This window comes from Aquarana catesbeiana, linkage group LG02 (genome assembly GCF_042186555.1).
Source record: "Aquarana catesbeiana isolate 2022-GZ linkage group LG02, ASM4218655v1, whole genome shotgun sequence".
Classification (NCBI taxonomy): Eukaryota; Metazoa; Chordata; class Amphibia; order Anura; family Ranidae; genus Aquarana; species Aquarana catesbeiana.
In genome coordinates, this window is record NC_133325.1 from 160,407,986 (window position 1) to 160,429,027 (window position 21,042).

General features: G+C 42.4%; 1 protein-coding gene across 1 annotated transcript in view; it reads right to left on the bottom strand.

Moving 5' to 3' along the window:
• The window catches only part of LOC141127358 (electroneutral sodium bicarbonate exchanger 1), a 297,513-nt gene that overhangs the window by 30,479 nt on the left and 245,992 nt on the right, over positions 1–21,042 (bottom strand). The window contains exons 14-19 of the mRNA XM_073613700.1: positions 20,038–20,283; positions 14,866–14,971; positions 14,508–14,669; positions 12,318–12,431; positions 6,001–6,162; positions 1,798–2,049 (exon numbers count right to left, since the gene is read on the bottom strand). Coding sequence (XP_073469801.1) covers positions 1,798–2,049; positions 6,001–6,162; positions 12,318–12,431; positions 14,508–14,669; positions 14,866–14,971; positions 20,038–20,283 — 1,042 coding nt within the window. The remainder of the gene's footprint in view (positions 1–1,797; positions 2,050–6,000; positions 6,163–12,317; positions 12,432–14,507; positions 14,670–14,865; positions 14,972–20,037; positions 20,284–21,042) is intronic.

A 21,042-nucleotide genomic window follows, 5' to 3' on the forward strand; every position in this document is an offset into this window, starting at 1 on the left:
CAGCCTCACCATTGCCATCAATGCAGCAGCCGGATCAACGCCCATCTGCAGCCCAGAGGATACAGGGAGGGGGGCAGGACGAGTGCTGACAGATTACATACAGTGAGAATCTCATATGATAGACAGAACAGTGGTCCAATGGAGGCCCAGGAGACGGGACTTCCTATTACAGAGGCCGCCAAGTAAAGAGGAGATTCTCACTGTATGTAATCTGACGGCGCTCGTCCTGCACCCCCTCCCTGTCCCCTCCGAGGCAGCTAAAATTGAAGTATTGGCGTATAACACGCACGTGTAATTTACACCCAATTTTGATGGTGAAAAAGTGAGTGTTATACGCCAATAAATACAGTATATATATATATATGTATGTGTGTGTGTATGTATCTTTAGCACTCGAGCTATGACTAAGCACCATATCTGGTGTGAAACACGTCAACAGCTGTGCAGTCTGTATTGCTCTGTGATGCTTTGATATTCATTTTTTTAATAAAGGTGAACTTTTTTGGAGTGCGGCTATCCAGCATTCTATTTTTCCATTACCTCTGTTGCCAGCACCCTGCCTGATTGCGGAGACAGCTGTTCTTAGGAGAGGTGATCACTTTGGAGTGGTGCACTCACATGTTATGGTTCGACTTTGCCAGGCGACTTCCCGGCGATTTGCTGGTGACTTGAGTACTACTTAAGGTGACTTTGGAGCGACTTTCAGGGAACGCCTGGATAATCTTCCTGTAATGTCGGATCCAAATCACATCAATATAGATGGGGATCTGACTTTGAGGCCACTTCCATTAAAGTCTATGGGCACAAGTCAGATAGAAGTCACCTTTAAATAGTGCAGGAAACCTTTTCTAAAGTTGGAAGCGACTTCGGTGCTAATTAAGACAGCTGTCATTGACTAACATAGGATTTCACACGCGACTTTGGGTCTCACAGGCAGGATCCCAAGTCACGGCAGTGTGAACCGAGCCTTATTATTATTAATATTATTATCTATTTATTATTTATACACACACACTTGTTTGTTTACATTTTTCCCCTATAGCAAGGAAAAATAGATACAATGTAGATTTCTTTCCATTTAAGAGGAGAAAACACACCAATCACTGTGATAGCCAATCACAACTATCTGGTGATTGGGAACTGGACCTCCCGGTTCCCAATCGTTAGTACAAGACCGAGGACTCTGGGTGAGAGCTCAATCTCCTGCTCCCAGCACAAACACATGTACACATATGGGGCCACAACATAGAAGACCAACTTCAGTGAGGCTGCATAGATATGTACAGTGGGTGCCATGGGGTTAAGGCCACCTTTTCCTGAGAAGCAACATGAAAATTAAAAAAAAAAAAAAAAAAAAAAAAAAAAGTGTGGGGAAGAGAAATTAGACTTGTCTTTCCCGTGGCCAGCTTCTGACTGTGGCACCTAGGCAAGGGCAAAATCCTCCTCCTCCAGACATTCTGGGGTATGTAGTATAGTATTCCAAGTGTCACTAAGGGGATGCTCAAGCATGGTGCTGCAGCAACTTTTCTCAGGATTTGAAATACTCATCATTCCATGGGGTCTAGTCAGCAGGATGATGATGATTTTTACATTTTTGGTGTTTATTAGGGCCCACTGAAAAAGTGGACTTCCACTCAAAAAGTGTTTTTACACAGGGAAGTAGGGGTCTAAAAGGAAATCAGACCCTGCATTTTTATGAGCATCTGCCAATTGCAGTAAAAAGCCAAAACATAACTTATTCAGTAACCTCCTGACACTTTTGGCCAATCATTCTGATTTGAAGATGGTGTTTCTCACCTTTAGTACTCCTGTCATAAAGACAGAGCAACCCATAAGCACAAAGATCATCAGTCCCGTCACTCTCTGCTCCCTGATCCCAAGGAACTTGGGCTGCTCTCCTGGAGCGGAACACTCTGACTCCAGTTTAAGACTATTTACATGGGTGATAGACAGCACAGTAGCAGCAACAAACCATGGCAGCCCCATGATAGAGCAGATTCCCAGCATCAGCCCCACCATCAGCAGGTCTAGATGGTAACCACATCCTTTCTGCCAAAGAGAAAAAAAAAAAAAAAAACATTTACCACAATTCAGTTCAGACAATGGAAACTGGAGAAGTTGAAACATAGAATCAGAACACAGAAACATAGAAAAGCAATGGTAGAAAAGGACCAAGTGGTCCATCAAATCTGCCTCTATTTTTTCAAGCTTTTTCCCCCGATTATAGATCTACATTGGTCCCAAACACATTTAACCCTTTTGCTACCAGGTGCTGTTCTTCACTTTTAAACTCAGGTGAGCAGACCATTTTTACAAATTTTCCTTTTTTTCACTCGCAGCTTTTAGAGTTTGTAAAAGACTCCCTAAACTATACATTTTCTGAAAGCACATAAGCAGTAGAATAAAAAGATGGTGCTACTGTACTAATTTTGTAAGCCACATTTTCTTTAAAATTAATGCTCACAAACACAGCATAACATGAAAAATTCCTGTTAAAACGCTATAGAGTTAATAAATTATAAATAGTTGTAAATTTGAAAGTGTGTCCTTTTTTTTTTTGCAAAATGGTTAAAAGTCAAGGTATGGGAAACCATAAATAAGCAATTTAAGTGACATTAAAGCCTCAGTTTAAAAAAAAAAAAAAAAATGTTATACTTACCTGCTTTGTGCAATGGTTTTGCACAAAGTGCCCCAAACTCCATCTTCTGGGGGTCCCCCGCTGGTGCTCCAGGCCCCTCCTCTTCATCGGGTAAGCGGCATTCCATGGACACACTTGTGTAAGCTCGCTCCCAAGCCTCGCCCTCCACTCCCATGTCACAGCATTTGATTGACAGCAGCGGTAGCCATTGGCTACCAGTCTGCCCAATGAGGAGGGAGACAGTAGCTGGAGCTGCTGCTCTCATACACGTTGCTGGATCGGATCGGGCTGAGATAAAAAAAAAAAAAAAAAAAGAAGGGGGGGGGGGCATGTCTGGAGCTCAGAAGGTTTTTCACTTTAATGCATAAGGAGCATTAAGGTGAAAAAATCATAAGGCTTTAGAACCACTTTATGTTAAATATCTGGAGGTTGGTTTCACACACGTGTTGTGGTAACAGCCAATCTGCAATGCCATGCGTGCGCTGCATTGATGTGCATTGCAAAAAAATGCGCCGGATATACATAATATTGCAATGTAGCATGTTACAATGCTCAGCAGTGTGTGGCAATGTGCTCCTGCACTAAGAGTTTAATTAACGTTTTTTTTAATAAGCTTAAAAAAATAAATAAAATCAAACACGGCAATGGAATGTAACAATGTTCTGCAGTGCTTGTGCACAACACACACCAGCGCTCGTGGGCTATGTGCATGGTAAAATATGCCCAATGAAGTGAATGGGCTCTTAGTGTGTGGTACACTGCACCAACACACACATTGGGGTTGATTTACTAAAACTAGAGAGTGCAAAATCTGGTGCAGCTCTGCATGGTAGCCAATCAGCTTCTAATTTCAGCTTGTGCAATTAAGCTTTAGCAATAAAATCTGAGAGCTGCATCAGATTTTGAACTCTCCAGTTTTATTAAATCAATCCCATAGCGTGCATCCCCACTATGTTTTTAGTGAATACGTGTATGTTACATATGTGTGTGGGGGGTTTTAGGGACTCATTCACTTGGCAACAAAACGGCCATACAGTGTCAAGAAAGTGCAAGAGTCATGGGTGTTTGTGTACAGCTGTGGCCTGTAACCTTGCCCAAACAACCACAGGCTGACAGACTTGGGGCTGTACAAATGAAACTGCACAGTCGGGCAGTTACATGTCTTTAGGGGTGTAGGAGTGGCCCAGTTTGCATCTAGGATGTGGGGTTATATGCGTACAGCTACAGCACCTGTCATTGGTTTGTACAGACTAATGACCATGACTTACGCAAATACTCGTGACTTTCAGGCGCAGGAATATGCTCTGTGTGTGAATGAGGCCTTACTTCTGTTTTTATCATTATTATTTATACATTCACTTTATTTTTTTATTTTTTCCTTTTTTACAGCTCTGTTAAAAGGGGGTTTGGTTCAATATTGGAGGTCAAAACAAACCAATGTTTTACTTTCAATATAAAGAAAGAAACTGAGGACACAAAGCTTAATTGAACAAGCTGAAGTTAAAAACGGATTGGCTACCATGCACAGCTGCATCAGATTTTGCACTCTGCATTTTTAGCAAATCAGCTCCGGAGTCATATTTTTAATAAACAGCTTTGAACAACGACTTGTCAGACACTGGTAACAGCTATTCATTTATTTAGCATTGTCTGGAGGACAATTCTGTTATAAGTTCATGGCTACTGAAAGGATCATGAGCTTACAGAAGAAGCTTGCAAGGCAAGGACATAAGGCTTACTGAGCTGGCCAGCTATAAGCAGTCCTCTCCCAACGTAAGCCTAAGGCTGGGTTCACATATATGCGGGTCCGTTTTTGATGCAGAGTCCGGTGTGGTTTCCATTCAGTGGTTCAGGTGCGAATTTGACACTAAAATTGCACCTGAACCGGACTGAAAAATGCACAGGACCCTTTTAAAAGTCGCACCGCAACCCTTCTGAATATATGTGAACCGGCTCCATTAAAAGCAAATCTGGTTCACATGTTATGCGAATTGGATGAGGTTTAAAATGCATCAAATTCGGATATATGTGAACCAAACCTTACTGTTGCCTGGCTCACTATCTTTGCTGGAAGTTTGTTTTAAGCATTAACTACTCTTTCGGTTTTAAAGTTAGTTTTGAACTTTCCTAATTTGAAGTATTGTCCCCGTATTATTTATGCCAGCTTCACACCGAAAATTCAACCCTCCTGAACGTTATTCACATCCTTAAAGGATAAGTTCACTTTTAGTAAGATGTTACTAACTTGTAACTTGTTAATAAAACAAAACCCCCCCCACATCAATACTGTACCCCATTGGGACAACGGCAGAGATCCTCTCCCCGCAGCCGACTTGTAGTTCTCAACTAACTGCGAGTGCACTGGTGAGTGCTCTCACAGCCCACTGATTCTACCTGGACTTCAGTAACCATCTGCCCATACGGGAGATATGGGCAGATAGCTGTACTGACAGTCTGCAGGCACCTGACATTGTACTCGCAATGTGCTGATCGCAGGTGCAATGCTCTGAAGGCTCCTAAGAAAAAAAAATAATACTGTACATGCACATTTTTTTACCTACAAAAAAAGGCCATTTAATATATATTTTTTAAAAAGTGAACTTATCCTTTAACTACTAACAAAAGAGGTTGTCTAACAAACAGCAATAAATATGAAGTTCCTGTAAAAGTGTACCAATGTTAACACCTTTAAAAAGGAGAAGTTCAGCCAAAGCTCGTTTGGCTGGGCTTCTCCTATGGATCACAGGAGTGCAATTAGTTTTGCACTCCTGTGACCCATTTTCAGCAGAGAGTGGAATGTAGCCTGCTTTCTGCTGACGTCACTGGAATCAGTCCAAACAACGCGTCATCCGAACAATGGGAGTCTGGATCCGCCAGGTGCCTGGACTGATACCCATCTCAGTGAGCCGCTGAGACGGCCGCTCTGCCCCCTCTCCAGCTCAGAGCTTCAATGAGCAGGGAGGGAGCAGAGCAGAGAGTCTACAGCTGACTGACAGTCTACAGCTCTCTGCTCACGGAGCTCCTAAACCCGAGTGATTGGCCATGTTCGATCTCTCGGTTTTCAGTGTAGAGGCACCGGGGGACAGATGCAGCATCGGTCCGATGCTGCATTCGCCTAGGTAAGTATGATTCGGAAAAAAGAAAACCATATTGCTCTTTTATCATCTCTAATTTAGTCAATATAAATGAAGAGAACGTTAAACGATGAAGACCAACAGTGTTATTTACCTACAAAAATAAAACATTTGTCAATACTTCAGTAGAGGTATTGTGCTTATTTTTGTAGGTGAAACACATATTTAAAATAGTGGTAAATAGTAAAAGTGCTACTTTTTACCATGTTTCTATATAGAAGTTTTTACCGTAAGTTTGTGCTCCTTTCTGTTGATAATAACAGCTGTAATCTGCTGGTCCATAAATACGAGAATGGTGCAAAGGAGGGCCGGGATGACTGTAGGGAAAACTGTCCACCAGGGATTCGGCCCAATGGGGTTCACAATCCATCCTCTGTCATCTCTGGTTGGCTTTAATTGAAGAAAAGCAAGCATTTATAACTTTGTAGAACTGATGTTAAATGGTTTAAAAGACACTCTTTCCACCTATGAATGTGACTTACAGGCTCCAACTGCACATTTTCTAGCATGAAAGCATGGACCACCTTAGTGAATTGTGAAATGAATTGTCCTACTGTATTATTATGATGCGATTACTAGGGGAGGTAACATCACAGATACTCACAGAACTAAATGGTTATCAAAGTTAGACACTACCCTAACAAGTCTATCTTCAAATGGCTGTGTACAGAGATAGATTTCACAAAGGTTTTTTTTTTTTTCTGTTTGCCCTTAGATAGAAGCTGATGAATTGACAACTACAAATCACTGAACATTACACTTCATTGGCTACATGGGAAGAAAATAACTCTTTAAGCCTAGTTCACACCTATGCAGGTTGCCTCTATGATCAAGTCATTTAAAGTCCCATGGGATAACCCTTTTTTTTGTATTATATGTATTCAGGGATGGAGTTGTGTCATGTCAAGAGGCAGCATCCAGACCACTCTCTTTTTCTTTATTGAACCTAATTGGAAGACACCTACTTGCCTGCTTGGTCTGTTTGCTGTCCTCGTGGTTTTATTATTATTAAATTTCCATCATACCTCTACATAGGAGTATATTTTAATTCCCAATTGCCATCTTGGTTAGTTTATGGAGTTGTTTCCACTGTACTGTTCCTATTGGTGATCGCGGTTTTGTTTTTCCTCTCCAGGAACTGCAATGTACAAATGGGGGGTCTCTCCCCTGCTGTCCCCACCCCTCTACTCCTTGGATGGACGGGCCACCAGTACATCGGCGCCATGCTTCTGCACCCATCGTGGGACTTCCGCAACTGCAGCGTCTCCACGTTTGGCGTGCAGTGCGTCATCTCCTTGGCTGGAGGTGCTGGCGCTTGCGTATTCCTGCATGTTTGCGGGCACAGCACGAGCCCGTACCATAGCCACGTCATGTATGGCGTTAAGGGCGTGACCCGATGCTTCCGCTTGGGGATTTAGGTTGGGGGCTCTGACTTGGTGAATGCTTTTTCCCTTATTTGAATTGTCCTCCCACACATGAGAGGTCCTACATAGGGGTAAGAACACCACAGATATTTATGACAATATCTTACTATATTGCACTTGCACATGCAATCTGTGACTTGCATAACTGCACTCCACAACACTCTTATCAACTAGCAGGACCTCTTTGCCAATATATTTTCCACTTTTTTGCTCCTTTCTCTCATTCTGGCTTGTTCTTTCTCACTCTTATCCTCCCTTTGTGTACCCTTGTCTGTGCTTTTGTTCCACCTCAGTTTACAACATGGTTACTATGAAGACATTGATACCATTATACCTCTAGACCACCATTATGGTGATTATCAACAGCTTTAGATATACATTTTACTTCTAGTATGGTTGTTATGCTGTATGTGGTTAATAAGGCACACCAAAAGGGACACATCCTTTTGTCTCTCTTTTTCTATTCTTTCTCTCTATTTTCACCCTTTTCCTCACATTCTCACACTCTCATCTTATGTCCTCTTCACTCTCTTTTTTCCCTGCTTGCATCCACGCCCTTAATTTCATGGACTTTACCATACAACAATGATATTTTACATTATTTATACTCGCAGGTTACTATCGAGTTTATTGTCAATTGAGTTAGATACATAACCATCTTCATTACAGCTGCCATGACATATATGGCCAATGAGGCAAATCAGGACACACACTTGTTTCATCCTCCCTCTTCGCCATGTCTGCCCTCCACCAGGCCCTCGTTTGGTTGCTGCGGGTCACGCCTCTTCAGCTCCCAGTTGGAGCACTTTCAATTGTCATCTTTGGGGATCAGTCCTTTGGACCAATTGACCATAATGTGAGTATGGGGTGCCTCACAGAGGCCACATGCTTCTCTTCTGTCAGGAAAGGTCTCCCCCGCTGGTGATAGCGATCATTTGGCATGCAGTACTGAGGTCCACCAGCAGGTGTCTCCTGGCAGTTCGGAGCTGTCAGAAGAGCTCTTTCCTGCAAGTATTCTATCATCTTTGGGCCGCAGTACTGGCGTCCACCAGCGGAGGAATCCTGGCAGTATGGAGCAGGTGTTCTCCTCTGCAGACAGGTGTCACCTGACTTTAATTAGCAGAACTGTAGTATAAAATACCTGGCAATTGCACACTTATGTTGCACTGGTATTGTTCCTTGAGCCCTGACCTGTATCCTGTTACTCTGATTCCTGAACCTGAAGCCTGATTCCTGATTCCTGGAACTTGTTCATCCTGTTTCCTGTCTGTTACCTGAACCCTGGAGCCTGAGCCTTGTACCTGACCCGTCCCTCCTGTGATCCATCCATCCTCTCTTGTCCTGTTTACCTCCCTTCCCAGCTACTGATTCCCTGTTTATGAACCCGGCCTGGCTTGACTACGATTCTGATACTCCCTCTTGTTACACATGCTGGTTGGTTTAATTTCAGTGTTTGTTTGGTTGTTCACTCTGTATTGGTGGTGTGTTCACATATGCATTTTCCTTAATAAACTTACTTTCACCTATTTATGTCTGGTTCACTCTGCCACAGTAACACAGTTCTGGTCACATCTGGTTTATGACAGAATACCAGGGCCATCCCTGACCAGAAGTGGCTGCACAGGGGAACCATTTTGATTCAGTTGGTTGCAAACAGGAATGCCGATGAGGTTATTTATTTTTCTCTGCTGGCATCTGAAAGTGGTGATTATTGCCGCCAGGTTTTGAAAGGATGGTCTAGTGACCAGTTGTTTGCCACTATACGTTTGGCTCACTCCCTGGTCGATCAGGGTTATATATTGTTTGAGGAGGTGCAGCCTTTGATCAAGATATGTACTGAGCTGGCCCTGCCCTGTATTCCAGAGGGTCATGATGATTTCACTCCTCCTTTTGATTTGAATCAGGTTGTATCTCTAGTGTGGCTTTTTGAAGATAATCCAGCCAATTTTTGTGAGCACTATTCAGCCTGTTCCCCACAGGTGATTGCATTGTGTCTGCTCAGTCTTTTGTTAGACAGGGAGATTTAAAAGCACAGTTTGTAAAACCTATACTTTCAGCATGGTCTGACATGGTGCAAGCAGCTCCAGCCAAACAAACCACCTCTGCCACCAAACACCAGCCTACCCAAATGTATGTTTCCCCATCACCCATGTCAACCGCAGTTGCAGCTCAGTATACGCTGCTCCCAACCCAATACCCATATCCGGTCTCTGCTCCCTGTACCTATCCTGCATTCAATCCACCTGCCTCTTCTCAGCTGCCTACAATCCCACAGGAACTTCCCCCAGCTACTGTTACCTCTTTTCTACCATATCCCAATCCTCCTTTCCAGTCTGCTGCACCCCTCACCTACAGAGCTTCAGTGGCTAAGCCAAAGAAAAAACTAAAGTTTTTTCCAACCAAGTCGATCCTGCCAGTAACTCAAACTGCCTCCGCACCAGCTAATCCAACCCAGTCTGACATCCCAGTGCCTGCCCTCCAGCCTGAAGTCTCGGTGCCTGCCTACCAGCCTGAAGTCTCGGTGCCTGCCTACCAGCCGGATGTCTCGGTGCCTGCCTACCAGCCGGATGTCTCGGTGCCTGCCTACCAGCTTGATTTCTCCACTTTCCAGCCTGAAGTGCTCTTACCTGCTGCCCAGCTTGAAGTACCTGCTACTCCGCTTAATGTGCCCGTGCCTGTTGCCCAGCTTGATGTGCCTGCTACCCCACTTGATGGGCCTGCTGCCCAGCCTGAAGTGCCCGTGCCTGATGCCCAGCTGGAAGGGTTCCTGTCTGCTGCCCAGTTGGAAGGGTTCCTGTCTGCTGCCCAGTTGGAAGGGTTCCTGTCTGCTGCCCAGTTGGAAGGGTTCCTGTCTGCTGCCCAGTTGGAAGGGTTCCTGTCTGCTGCCCAGCCTGGAAGGGTTCCTGCCCGCTGCCCAGCCTGGAGGGTTCCTGCCCGCTGCCCAGCCTGGAGGGTTCCTGCCCGCTGCCCAGCCTGGAGGGTTCCTGCCCGCTGCCCAGTCTGGAGGGTTCCTGCCCGCTGCCCAGCTTGATGGGTCCGCTGCCCGGCCGGACACCATGGACTTTCCCCAGCAACGGCTAGTTGGAGCGTCCGGAGGTCGCTCCTTAGAGGGGGGGTACTGTCAGGAAAGGTCTCCTCCGCTGGTGATATCGATCATTTGGCATGCAGTACTGAGGTCCACCAGCAGGTGTCTCCTGGCAGTTCGGAGCTGTTAGAAGAGCTCTTTCCTGCAAGTATTCTATCACCTTTGGGCCGCAGTACTGGCGTCCACCAGTGGAGGAATCCTGGCAGCATGGAGCAGGTATTCTCCTCTGCAGACAGGTGTCACCTGACTTTAATTAGCAGAACTGTAGTATAAATACCTGGCAATTGCACGCTTATGTTGCCCTGGTATTGTTCCTTGAGCCCTGACCTGTATCCTGTTACTCTGATTCCTGAACCTGAACCTGAAGCCTGATTCCTGGAACCTGTTCATCCTGTTTCCTGTCCGTTACCTGAACCCTGGACTCTGAGCCTTGTACCTGACCCGTCCCTCCTGTGATCCATCCATCCTCTCTTGTCCTGTTTACCTCCCTTCCCAGCTACTGATTCCCTGTTTATGACCCTGGCCTGGCTTGACCACGATTCTGGTACTCCCTCTTGTTACACATGCTGGTTGGTTTAATTTCAGTGTTTGTTTGGTTGTTCACTCTGTATTGGTGGTGTGTTCACATATGATGCATTTTCCTTAATAAACTTACTTTCACCTATTTATGTCTGGTTCACTCTGCCGCAGTCACACAGTTCTGGACACATCTGGTTTATGACATCTTCTAACCTTAACCATCATTGAATGTTATACCTTACTGATACTTACTATTTTCTAGATATCTTGCACATACATCAACTCCTGAGAAAGCAAGCAGAACTTGCGAAACGCGTTGAGTACAAAAGTTATATATGCATATCATGTATCTCCAGTATTGTAACAAACATGTTTATGGCCGTAAGCTATATCCTTCATGATGTTTTTATGCTTATCTATGATTATTCTTTTGAAATTTTCAATAAATTCTTATTAATTCATTCTACTTAATTGTTATGACCTCTATGTTCAAATCATTTAAAGTCCCATGGGCTAACCCTTTTTTAGTTTTATGTTTTTTAATATTTTTTGTATTATATACAGGTTGCTTTTGATCCATTTCTGCAGTGCATTTTGCTTTTTTGCACATGCATTTTGCGTTTTCTATGCTTTTTTTTTTGGCCAATTTATTGTTGGGCAGAAAAATATGCAAAACTTATCATAAGCTTTTATGCAATGTCTCCATTAAAGTCTATTGAACCAAAAATGCACCCTTTCCAAAAGTACAGCAGCTGAAAAAATCATAGATGTGAACATGTCCCATATGAATGTTAAATACACTGTAGTGCGCTTCTGCGAAAAGCACTAAAAAATGCATAGGTGTGAACCAGGCCTTACTAGAGATAAAATAAGATAAATGGAGTGGCTAAAATTCTTAGTTTTCCTGGAGAAAAACACTGCTCAAAGCCTAGGCCTCTGGTTTCATGATCACTGCTTAAGGAAGGATCAAACAACCTGAACTTTGATCCTCTCTTTTAAAGACAACACATGGTACCTAGACCTTCAGATATACTGAAAGGAGAAGCATTTTTGTATAAGAGGATAAATATATGAGACTTTCAATTGCCATCTATTGCATTGTATGTATGAGTATAGATCCTCTTTAAGGGTGGCCCACCTACCAATGTAGATAATATGGGATGGATTTACTAAAGGCAAATAGACTGTGCACTTTGCAAAGTGCAGTTGCACACTGCAAGAGCAGTTACTCCAGAACTTAGTAAATGAGCAGAAGCTCTGCTGACTTCCATCATCCAATCACATGCAAGCAGAAATGCAGTTTTTTTCCCCTTGCACAAGATTGGGTATTCTTTGCCAAATAAATACCTAATTTACTACGCTCTGGAGCAACTGCACTTTGCAAAGTGCACAGTCTATTTGCCTTTAGTAAATCAAGCCCTACTTTAGGGGGTAAAGAGTGACCTAGTGTGTAGGACTAGGACATATAAACAATGGAAATAAGATAGCATCCTATCATAAAAAATAATGTTTATTACCTTAAATTCATTCGGGACTTGAAGTTTTGGTGAGGGCACGCCAATTAGATAGTCAAGGATTACCATTGTCAAAATAGTGAGAAATACAGCAAAATCACTGACCATCGAGCGGACCTAGATTGAAAAAAAACAATAACAGAGTGAAACAAAACACTGCATTGTGCATTAGATTTATGAGCTTGTATGGATAGAGCGTAAACAGAGCATGCAACATAGTTACTATATGGGCAAATTCACCTGAACTGAGCAAATAATTTACTAATGTTCAGATTATTGTTATGGATCTAAAATTGCAGAAAATGTATTGGTTCAAAAAAAAAAAAAAAAACTAATTTAAACTAGAAAAGGAAAAGCAACAGTTGTACTAAACAATACCATTAATATGCCAAATATCCAAAGACAATAGAAAAATTCTATGCCTATCAAGGGTACACTGTGAGAACCTAAACAATCTTAACATAGCCCAATATCCCTGGCTTTACCATGAGTTCCAGACAGGCATTCAACTACCCAAACAATATAAGCGCATAAGCAGCAGTACAAATGCTGGTGATGTAACAGCTGCCAATTAAGCTGTGAAAAACAAATGTGAAGGTCAGTGCCTGTACCCCAAAGCCCACAGTTGCACCTAATCAGGTCATAATTTTAAGTGAATCATCTTTAACTTGCAAAATTAGTACTGCTCTTAACCACTTGACCCTCAGGCCTTTTCTGGCACTCTTTGTATATATGCAGCAATCAGTATGTTTTGATAGAAAATTTATTAGAACCCCCAAAAAAATAAAAGATGTTAGGCCGAGTAAATCAATACCAAACATGTCATGCTTTAAAATCTCGCACGCCGTGCAACAGCGACAATCCACGTGCATTTTACTATCCAACAGCGAAGCTTTAAAAACCTTTACAGGTTACGACTTTAGATTTTCACCGGAGGTCTGGTGCTAGAATTACTGCCTATGATCTGATATTTCCAGTGATACCTCACATGTGTGGGACAATCGCTGTTTGAATGCGTGTGGGACCAACGCACGTGTTCGCCTTTGCACACGAGCACTAGAGGACAGAGGCACTTTAATATTTATTTATTTTACACTATCGCTTTAATTTTTTTTTTAATCACTTTTATTGCTGTCACAAGGAATGTAAACATCCACACAGGCATGTGACAGGTACTGTTTATGGAGAGATCTGGTATCCCTCCTCTGCACTTAAAAGCATTTGATCACACCAAGAACGGTGTGATCAAATGCTTTTCATTTTTGAAAATGGTGCCGTTTTCATCCAGGTAAACTGGAAGTGATGTCAGGTCATTGCTTACAGGTTATTATTTCATAGAGCCTAACAAAGCCCATTTGGTCTTTGTTCGGCTCTGTAATCAGCCGATGGAACGGCTTTCCGGTGGGACGGGAGATCCTGGTAAAGCCGCAGAAGGTGGCAGGAGGGGACGTCCTCTCCCGCTGCTTGTAAAAGCAATCCAGCGGCTAGCTAGCCGCTACGATTGCTTCTACGAGAGAGCCAACTATCGGCTCACGCGACTGTGTGTTACAGATCAATGCACATATTCGCCAGCATATTTTATTTTGTCCTTTAGCCTCGGTTCACACTGGTGCAAATTGGGATTCAACCTGCGACACACAGTATTGTCATTCCCATCCCACATGTTCCTGGAAATGGGCTCGTCAGTAGTGGGTGTTGCAACTACCAGCTGGAAACTGGACTCATCACAGATCGATGCACGTATTCGCCAGCACACCAAGGATCATCAAATGTCACCCAAAGCTTTTATTGCAGAAAGATTGCATCACAAAGGACCAAGTGCAATGTTTCAGAGCCACACAGGACCCCTTTGTCAGGCATGTAATAATAATCACGTCTGATAAAGGGGTCCAGCATGGCTCTAAAACGTTGCACTTGGTCCTTTGTGATGCGATCTTTCTGCAATAAAAGCTTTGGGTGACATTTGACGATCCTTGGTGTGCTGGCGAATATGTGCATCGATCTGTGACAAGTCCAGTTTCCAGCTGGTAGTTGCTGCAACACCCACTACTGACGAGCCCATTTCCAGGAAAATGTGCGATGGGAATGACAACACTGTGTGTCGCAATTCAAATTCCAAGTCGCACCAGTGTGAACCGGGGCTAAAGGACAAAATAAAATATTACCAATGAACAGCTTTTTTAGGTTACTTGCCTTGGTTGGAAAGTACCGACTTGTTTTAAAAGTCTTCAGTGTACTGGATAAAGCAAATGTAGTAAAAAACAGAATGGACGACCAGAAGAGAACATCTGGAGTATATGGACCATGGTGTCCACAGGCTGGGCCTACAAACTCTCCATGCATCCGTTGGCATTCCTAAAAAAATAAAGATATATCACTTTAATTGTAATGATTGAAGCTCTTTACTAAAAATGAAAATAAATCGGTCTACTCAAACTAAAAAATAACTACCAAATGGTGAGAAACTGCTATTGTATATGCAAAACTAAGATTAAATAGCAAAACTTATGGAAACAGACACTCTGTATGACCACCACTACTGTGTACTTACACTAACGGTGAGGTTGGCCCAATCATTTTCAGTAAAACTTATGTTGTTTGCACTCCAGAACAGCAACGTCTTGTTGGATGGTACTTCTGGAGCTGCACATTTACAACTGTACAAAACAAATAAGGATGCGTATCACAAATGCCCATACTTGAAAAGTTACATCAGGTCAATGCTTGCCCATACAATGAACTCACTGCAATTCAGAACACATTTTTGGATTGTTTATCAACAGGGTATTTTGTGAACAAGCAGCCCCCTCTTCCTACTACCAAAACTTTTAAAGAAGACTTTTCTATGACCGCATTCTTTAAAGTGACACTTTTCCAAGCACATGTTATACAAGATAAAAAGTGCATTTTTTATATAGTTAAAAGGGAGCATTTTTATTGTGCATCAGCATGCTTACATATGAATGCTAAAAAAAAAATTAAAAAAAAAAAAAAAAATATGAAACAACCCACTCCAGCTTGTGTGGTCTTTCCACAAATCTTGTGTACGCATGACAAAAATTCCCTTATGAAAAGATGGCATTGGGGTTGATTTACTAAAGGAGTACATATATGTTTACTTTCAAAGTGACTTTTCACTTATCTTAGTAAATGAGTTGAAACAAAGTGGAATTCACTTTGTAAAAAATACCCAATCATGTGCAAGGAAAATAAAATAAAATAAAACAGGATTTGTGATTGTAAATTGATTAGATGAATGAAGATAGTTCAGTGAATGAGTTGAAGCTGTGCTAAGTGAATTTTCACTTAACAGCGAATGAGGTAAAGTTGTACTAACTGCAACCATGCAATAAAAAATTAGGAGGAAATAAATAGATTGCCCCCTGTAATCAGTGGGAATATGTAGTATATATGATCTAGTTACACGTAGTAGCAGTAGGGGTTAATAATAAATTGGGATAAAAAATATAAATTTTAATATTTTAAAAACAATACATTTTAATAATTATTTTTTGTTATGTTTATTATTTTTAAATTAATTATGGGATATGCAGCATATATGATAGAGTCAAATTCATTAGATTGAAGGGTTAATAATAAAATTATATCAATAAAATTTAACAATACCAATTAACGCATGGATAGAATATATTAATGTAGGAGAAAATGTTGTCTTCCCATGATATAGTGGTTGTAATATATACAGTATCTCACAAAAGTGAGTACACCCCTCACATTTTTGTAAATATTTTATTATATTTTTTCATGTGACAACACTGAAGAAATGACACTTTGCTACAATGTAAAGTAGTGAGTGTACAGCTTGTATAACAGTGTAAATTTGCTGTCCCCTCAAAATAACTCAACACACAGCCATTCATGTCTAAACCGCTGGCAACAAAAAGGGGTACATCCCTTAGTAAAAATTTCAAAATTGGCCCCAAAGTGTCAATATTTTGTGTGGCCTCCATTATTTTCCAGCACTGCCTTAACCCTCTTGGGCATGGAGTTCACCAGAGCTTCACAGGTTGCCACTGGAGTCCTCTTCCACTCCTCCATGGTGACATCACTGAGCTGGTGGATGTTAGAGATCTTGCGCTCCTCTGCCTTCTGTTTAAGGGTGCCCCCCCAGATGCTCAATGCTCTGAAGACATGCTTGGCCAGTTCATCACCTTTACCCTCAGATTCTTTAGCAAGGCAGTGGTTGTCTTGGAGGTGTGTTTGGGGTAGTTGTTATGTTGGAATACTGCCCTGCGGCCCAGACTCCGAAGGGATGGGATCATGCTCTGCTTCAGTATGCCACAGTTTATGTTGGCATTCATAGTTCCCTCAATGAACTGTAGCTCCCCAGTGCCAGCAGCACTCATGCAGCTCCAGACCTTGACACTCCCACCACCATGCGTGACTGTAGACAAGATACACGTGTCTTTGTACTTCTCACCGGGTTGCCCCCACAGAGGCTTGACACCATCTGAACCAAATAAGTTTATCTTGGTCTCATCAGACAACAGGACATGGTTCCAGTAATCCATGTCCTTAGTTTGCTTGTCTTCAGCAGATTGTTTGTGGGCTTTCTTGTGCATTATCTTTAGAAGAGACTTCCTTCTGGGATGACAGCCATGCGGACCAATTTGATGCAGTGTGTGGCATATGGTCTGAGCACTGACAGGCTGATCCCCTACCCCTTCAAGCTCTGCAGCAATGCTGGCAGCACTCATATGTCTATTTCCCAAATACAACCTCTGGATATGACGCTGAGCATGTGCACTCAACTTCTTTGGTCGACCATTGCGAGGCCTATTCTGAGTGGAACCTGTCCTGTTAAACTGCTGTATGTTCTTGGCCACTGTGCTGCAGCTCAATTTCAGGGTCTTGGCAATCTTCTTATAGTCTAAGCCATCTTTATGTAAAGCAACAATTCTTTTTTTCAGATCCTCAGAGTTCTTTGCCATGAGGTGCCATGTTGAACTTTCAGTGACCAGTATGAGAGAGTGAGAGCGATAACACCAAATTTAACACACCTGCTCCCCGTTCAAACCTGAGACCTTGTAACACTAATGAGTCACATGACACTGGGGAGGGAAAATGGCTAATTTGGGCCCAATTTGGACATTTTCACTTAGGAGTGTACTCACTTTTGTTGCCAGCAGTTTAGACATTAATGGCTGTGTGTTGAGTTATTTTTAAGGGACAGCAAATACTGTTATACAAGCTATACACTCACTACTTTACATTGTACCAAAGTGTAATTTCTTCAGTGTTGTCACATGAAAAGATATTATTAAATATTTACAAAAATGTGAGGGGTGTACTCACTTTTGTGAGATACTGTATAGGCTTTTAAACAATAATATATGTTAAATAATATGAGTGAGATCTGTTCTTATAGGGTTTAAATACTCAAAAAACAATTAAGGACATATATTTTCATAGGATACAGTAGTGGTGTAGATTGTACGGTGGCATTATTGCAGAGATTGCTTAGACTGTACACGCACCACGGCAGTCACAGAGAGTGGAGCCGGAATTTCCATGGTACACATATAGATTCACTGCTATTGTTGTCCTGTGTGATTTAGTCTGGTAAATGCATCTTTCGAGGTTTAAGGGTAATAGGTGTTTCCTGAGTCACTCCAGAATGCCAGGGAGAAGACTGGGAGGTTACGATGACTACTATAGGCTATTTAAGGGCTCGGGTGAGGCCTGTCCATCTACTGAGGAAGACCAGAGGTCGAAACATGTGTAGATGGGAGGAGCCGAGCCTGTTACGTCACGCAGCCACAGTGGTGAGCGAGCCAACGCTATTGATCTGTACACATGTTGTTTTACTCTTTTTTCCCGTAAGTGTGTTTTTTAGCGGGGTTTAATAAAGCTTTTAAAACAGAAAGCTCTATGTATTGTACGTTTGTATTTGCATGATACTGGAGCGATATCCCACAAGTGGAGGAGAGTCTAAGAAGCGGGGTTGTGAATAGGAGAGATCTATTCCTCACTTATTGGAAATCACTCAGGAGGCTGGTGAAGCAGCAAAGGGCTGATCTTGGACAGCTGATCCACTAAGGATGAGAGAAACCCTAGAGGAGTGGAGTAAAAGATTTATTTCTGAGTCTTTCTGACTCATTGTTGAGGTGAGCAGATATATTGGCTGGTGGAGGTGTACACAACTGAGCAATAGCTGTAGAAGAACATGGTGGTGATTCATACTAACAGATGTTCACAGGGTTACTTACAGTTAGTAAAATACACTCTGGGGTAGATTTACTAAAACTGGAGAGTGCAAAAACAGATGTAGCTGTGCACGGTAGCCAATTAGGTTTTTTTTGTCAAATTTGTTTTTTGAACAAGCTGAAGTTAGAAGCCGATTGGTTACCATGCACCATGCATACAGCTGCACCAGATTTTGTACTCTCCAGTTTTTAGTAAATCAACCCCATAGCATATCCTTGTGCCTCAATTCCGAAAAGTTTATGAAAAGTCTGTTACCCACATAAAAGTAACTTCAAATGAAGGCACCATTTCTGGCTGGCAACGTTAATTGTTAGATAATATGCTTTTATGCACTTGCAGTAATTGACTATTACATGGGCTTGATTTACTAAAGGAAAGTAGACTATGCACTCTGCAAGTTTGCACTTGACTGGATGGTGGAAATCATCAGAGCTTTACCACATTTAAGAGGCTCTGGGGAAAATGAGTGCAACTGTACTTGCAAAGTGCACAGTCTATTTGCCTATAGTAAATCCACCCCCATTTGTGCCTTTCATTTTTTGTCAAAATTAAAGGGGCGCTTGCCACTTTCACTAACCGTAGTCTGGTGCTGGAATAAACAGTTGTAGAATGTCATCTAAAGTGACACTAAAGATACGTTTTCAATTTTTAAAAAAATAACCAACATGTCATACTTGCCTGCTCTGCAGGATTGCAGAAAGCAGCCCTGATCCTCCTTTTCCTGGGTCCCTTGCCATCACTCTGGGCCCCTCCCCTTGCCCCGCAGCAAGCCACTTGCTATGGGGGCATTCGTGCATGCTGTGTCTCAGCCAATGAGGCAGAGAGCTGGGAGAGCAGCGGCTCGATCCGATGCTGCAGCCGTCGCTGAGAACTGAGCGATCTAAGACCACTGATCGCTCAGTTCTTGGGTCCAGTTTGAGCACAAACACTGTCAGTCACTGGCTCTCTGCTCTGCCCCTCCAGCACACAATGACTGTGGAGGGGGGCGGGAGTGGCTGGCTCAGGCTCTCAGTGGTGTGCTAAGAGGCAGAGCCAGCAGCTGATCAGGCATCTGTGTGGATCCTGACATTACTGTTGGGTATCCCTGCAGAGCCTGGACTGGCTCTGTCATCGTCGGCAGCGGGCTTTAGCCCACTGTTGGCTGAATCAGGAGTGAAGAACTAAGTGCACTCTTGTGATCCCCAGGAGAAATATGGCTAAAAGAGCTTGGGACCTACTTCTCCTTTAATTATCTGAGTAATCCCCACAGTTCACATTTAAAGTATTAGTGCATACCCACAATATAATTAACAAAGTCTACAAAGTACTAGAAAACAGCAAGTGCAATTTTAACTAATGTATCGAAGGGGTAAAGCACAAAGTTAATGAAAAGACTTATTTCCCTTTTAAACATTACATCACGAGGTACACAGGTGTTTAAACTGCTAGTGTAACATCAATTATGGCACACACATGAACAACACATTGCATACTGTGAAAAAGGTGAACCACCTACTAATATAGGGTTAGCTTGTCCAGCTGGCTGTGCATGTGAACAGGATATGTTTCTCCCAAGTGAATCAGCTTTTCTATGGCTTCATAAATAAAAATGATGCAGATCAGCGAGGCAAAGGCTTCCTCTGTGAAACGTGTGATGTAGCAGACCAATGAGCTGGCATCTGTGGCAACCAGAACGATGCAGAGAAAAGATGTCCACAGACCGATGCAGGCTCTCAATGAGAGGTATGACAGGTCATGGTCTCTGGAGTAAATCAAAAGACAAAAACATTTAAAATGTAATATCATCTCTAACATGAAAAAGATAATAATAACAACTTCAACGCCAAATCACAAAGACTTTATGGTAGGTGGTTACTGTACATGAGTATTTGTAGAGCATTTAAGCATATTAAGATTGTTTTTTTTTGTTTTGGATAGAGTTGAGAGGAAATAGAACAGCTGTCAGGTTTTTATTGCGGTCTTTGCCATAGTAGGGGGAGATTCACCCTCTCTATTTGTCTTGTTTACGATTATTGTTCAAACTGAAAGTAAAAGCAAATCCCAAATTTTGGGTTGTGCCCAGAAAAGTCAGAGTGGAAATCTCCCAATGGGGACACTAGTTATGGTGGCCTGGGGGGCCCAAGGAATTCCTTTAATGTGCAGGGATTTCCTATTACTTCCTGTTTGGCTATGGGACAGGAAGTGAAGGTAAATCTCGCCAATGGGACACAAATGACCAAAAAATAAAAAATAATTCCACCCTTACGCATACAAAATGAAAATAAAGTCTTGTCTATAGGTCTACTTTACCTGATAAGCAAATCTGAAATACTCTCGGATTCTAAACAGATGAAAAGAGGATTTCTTAAAACTCACCTCCAGGGAAAAGAAAAATGCTCTCTGCAGTGGGACTGCTTCCATGTTGCAAAGGGTAAATGTTTGTTTAAGTCTAGGGGCAACAGAAAGCAGTTTTACTTTGCTCGATCATTTGCTCTCCGGGAGCTGGTGCTCTACACTTCAC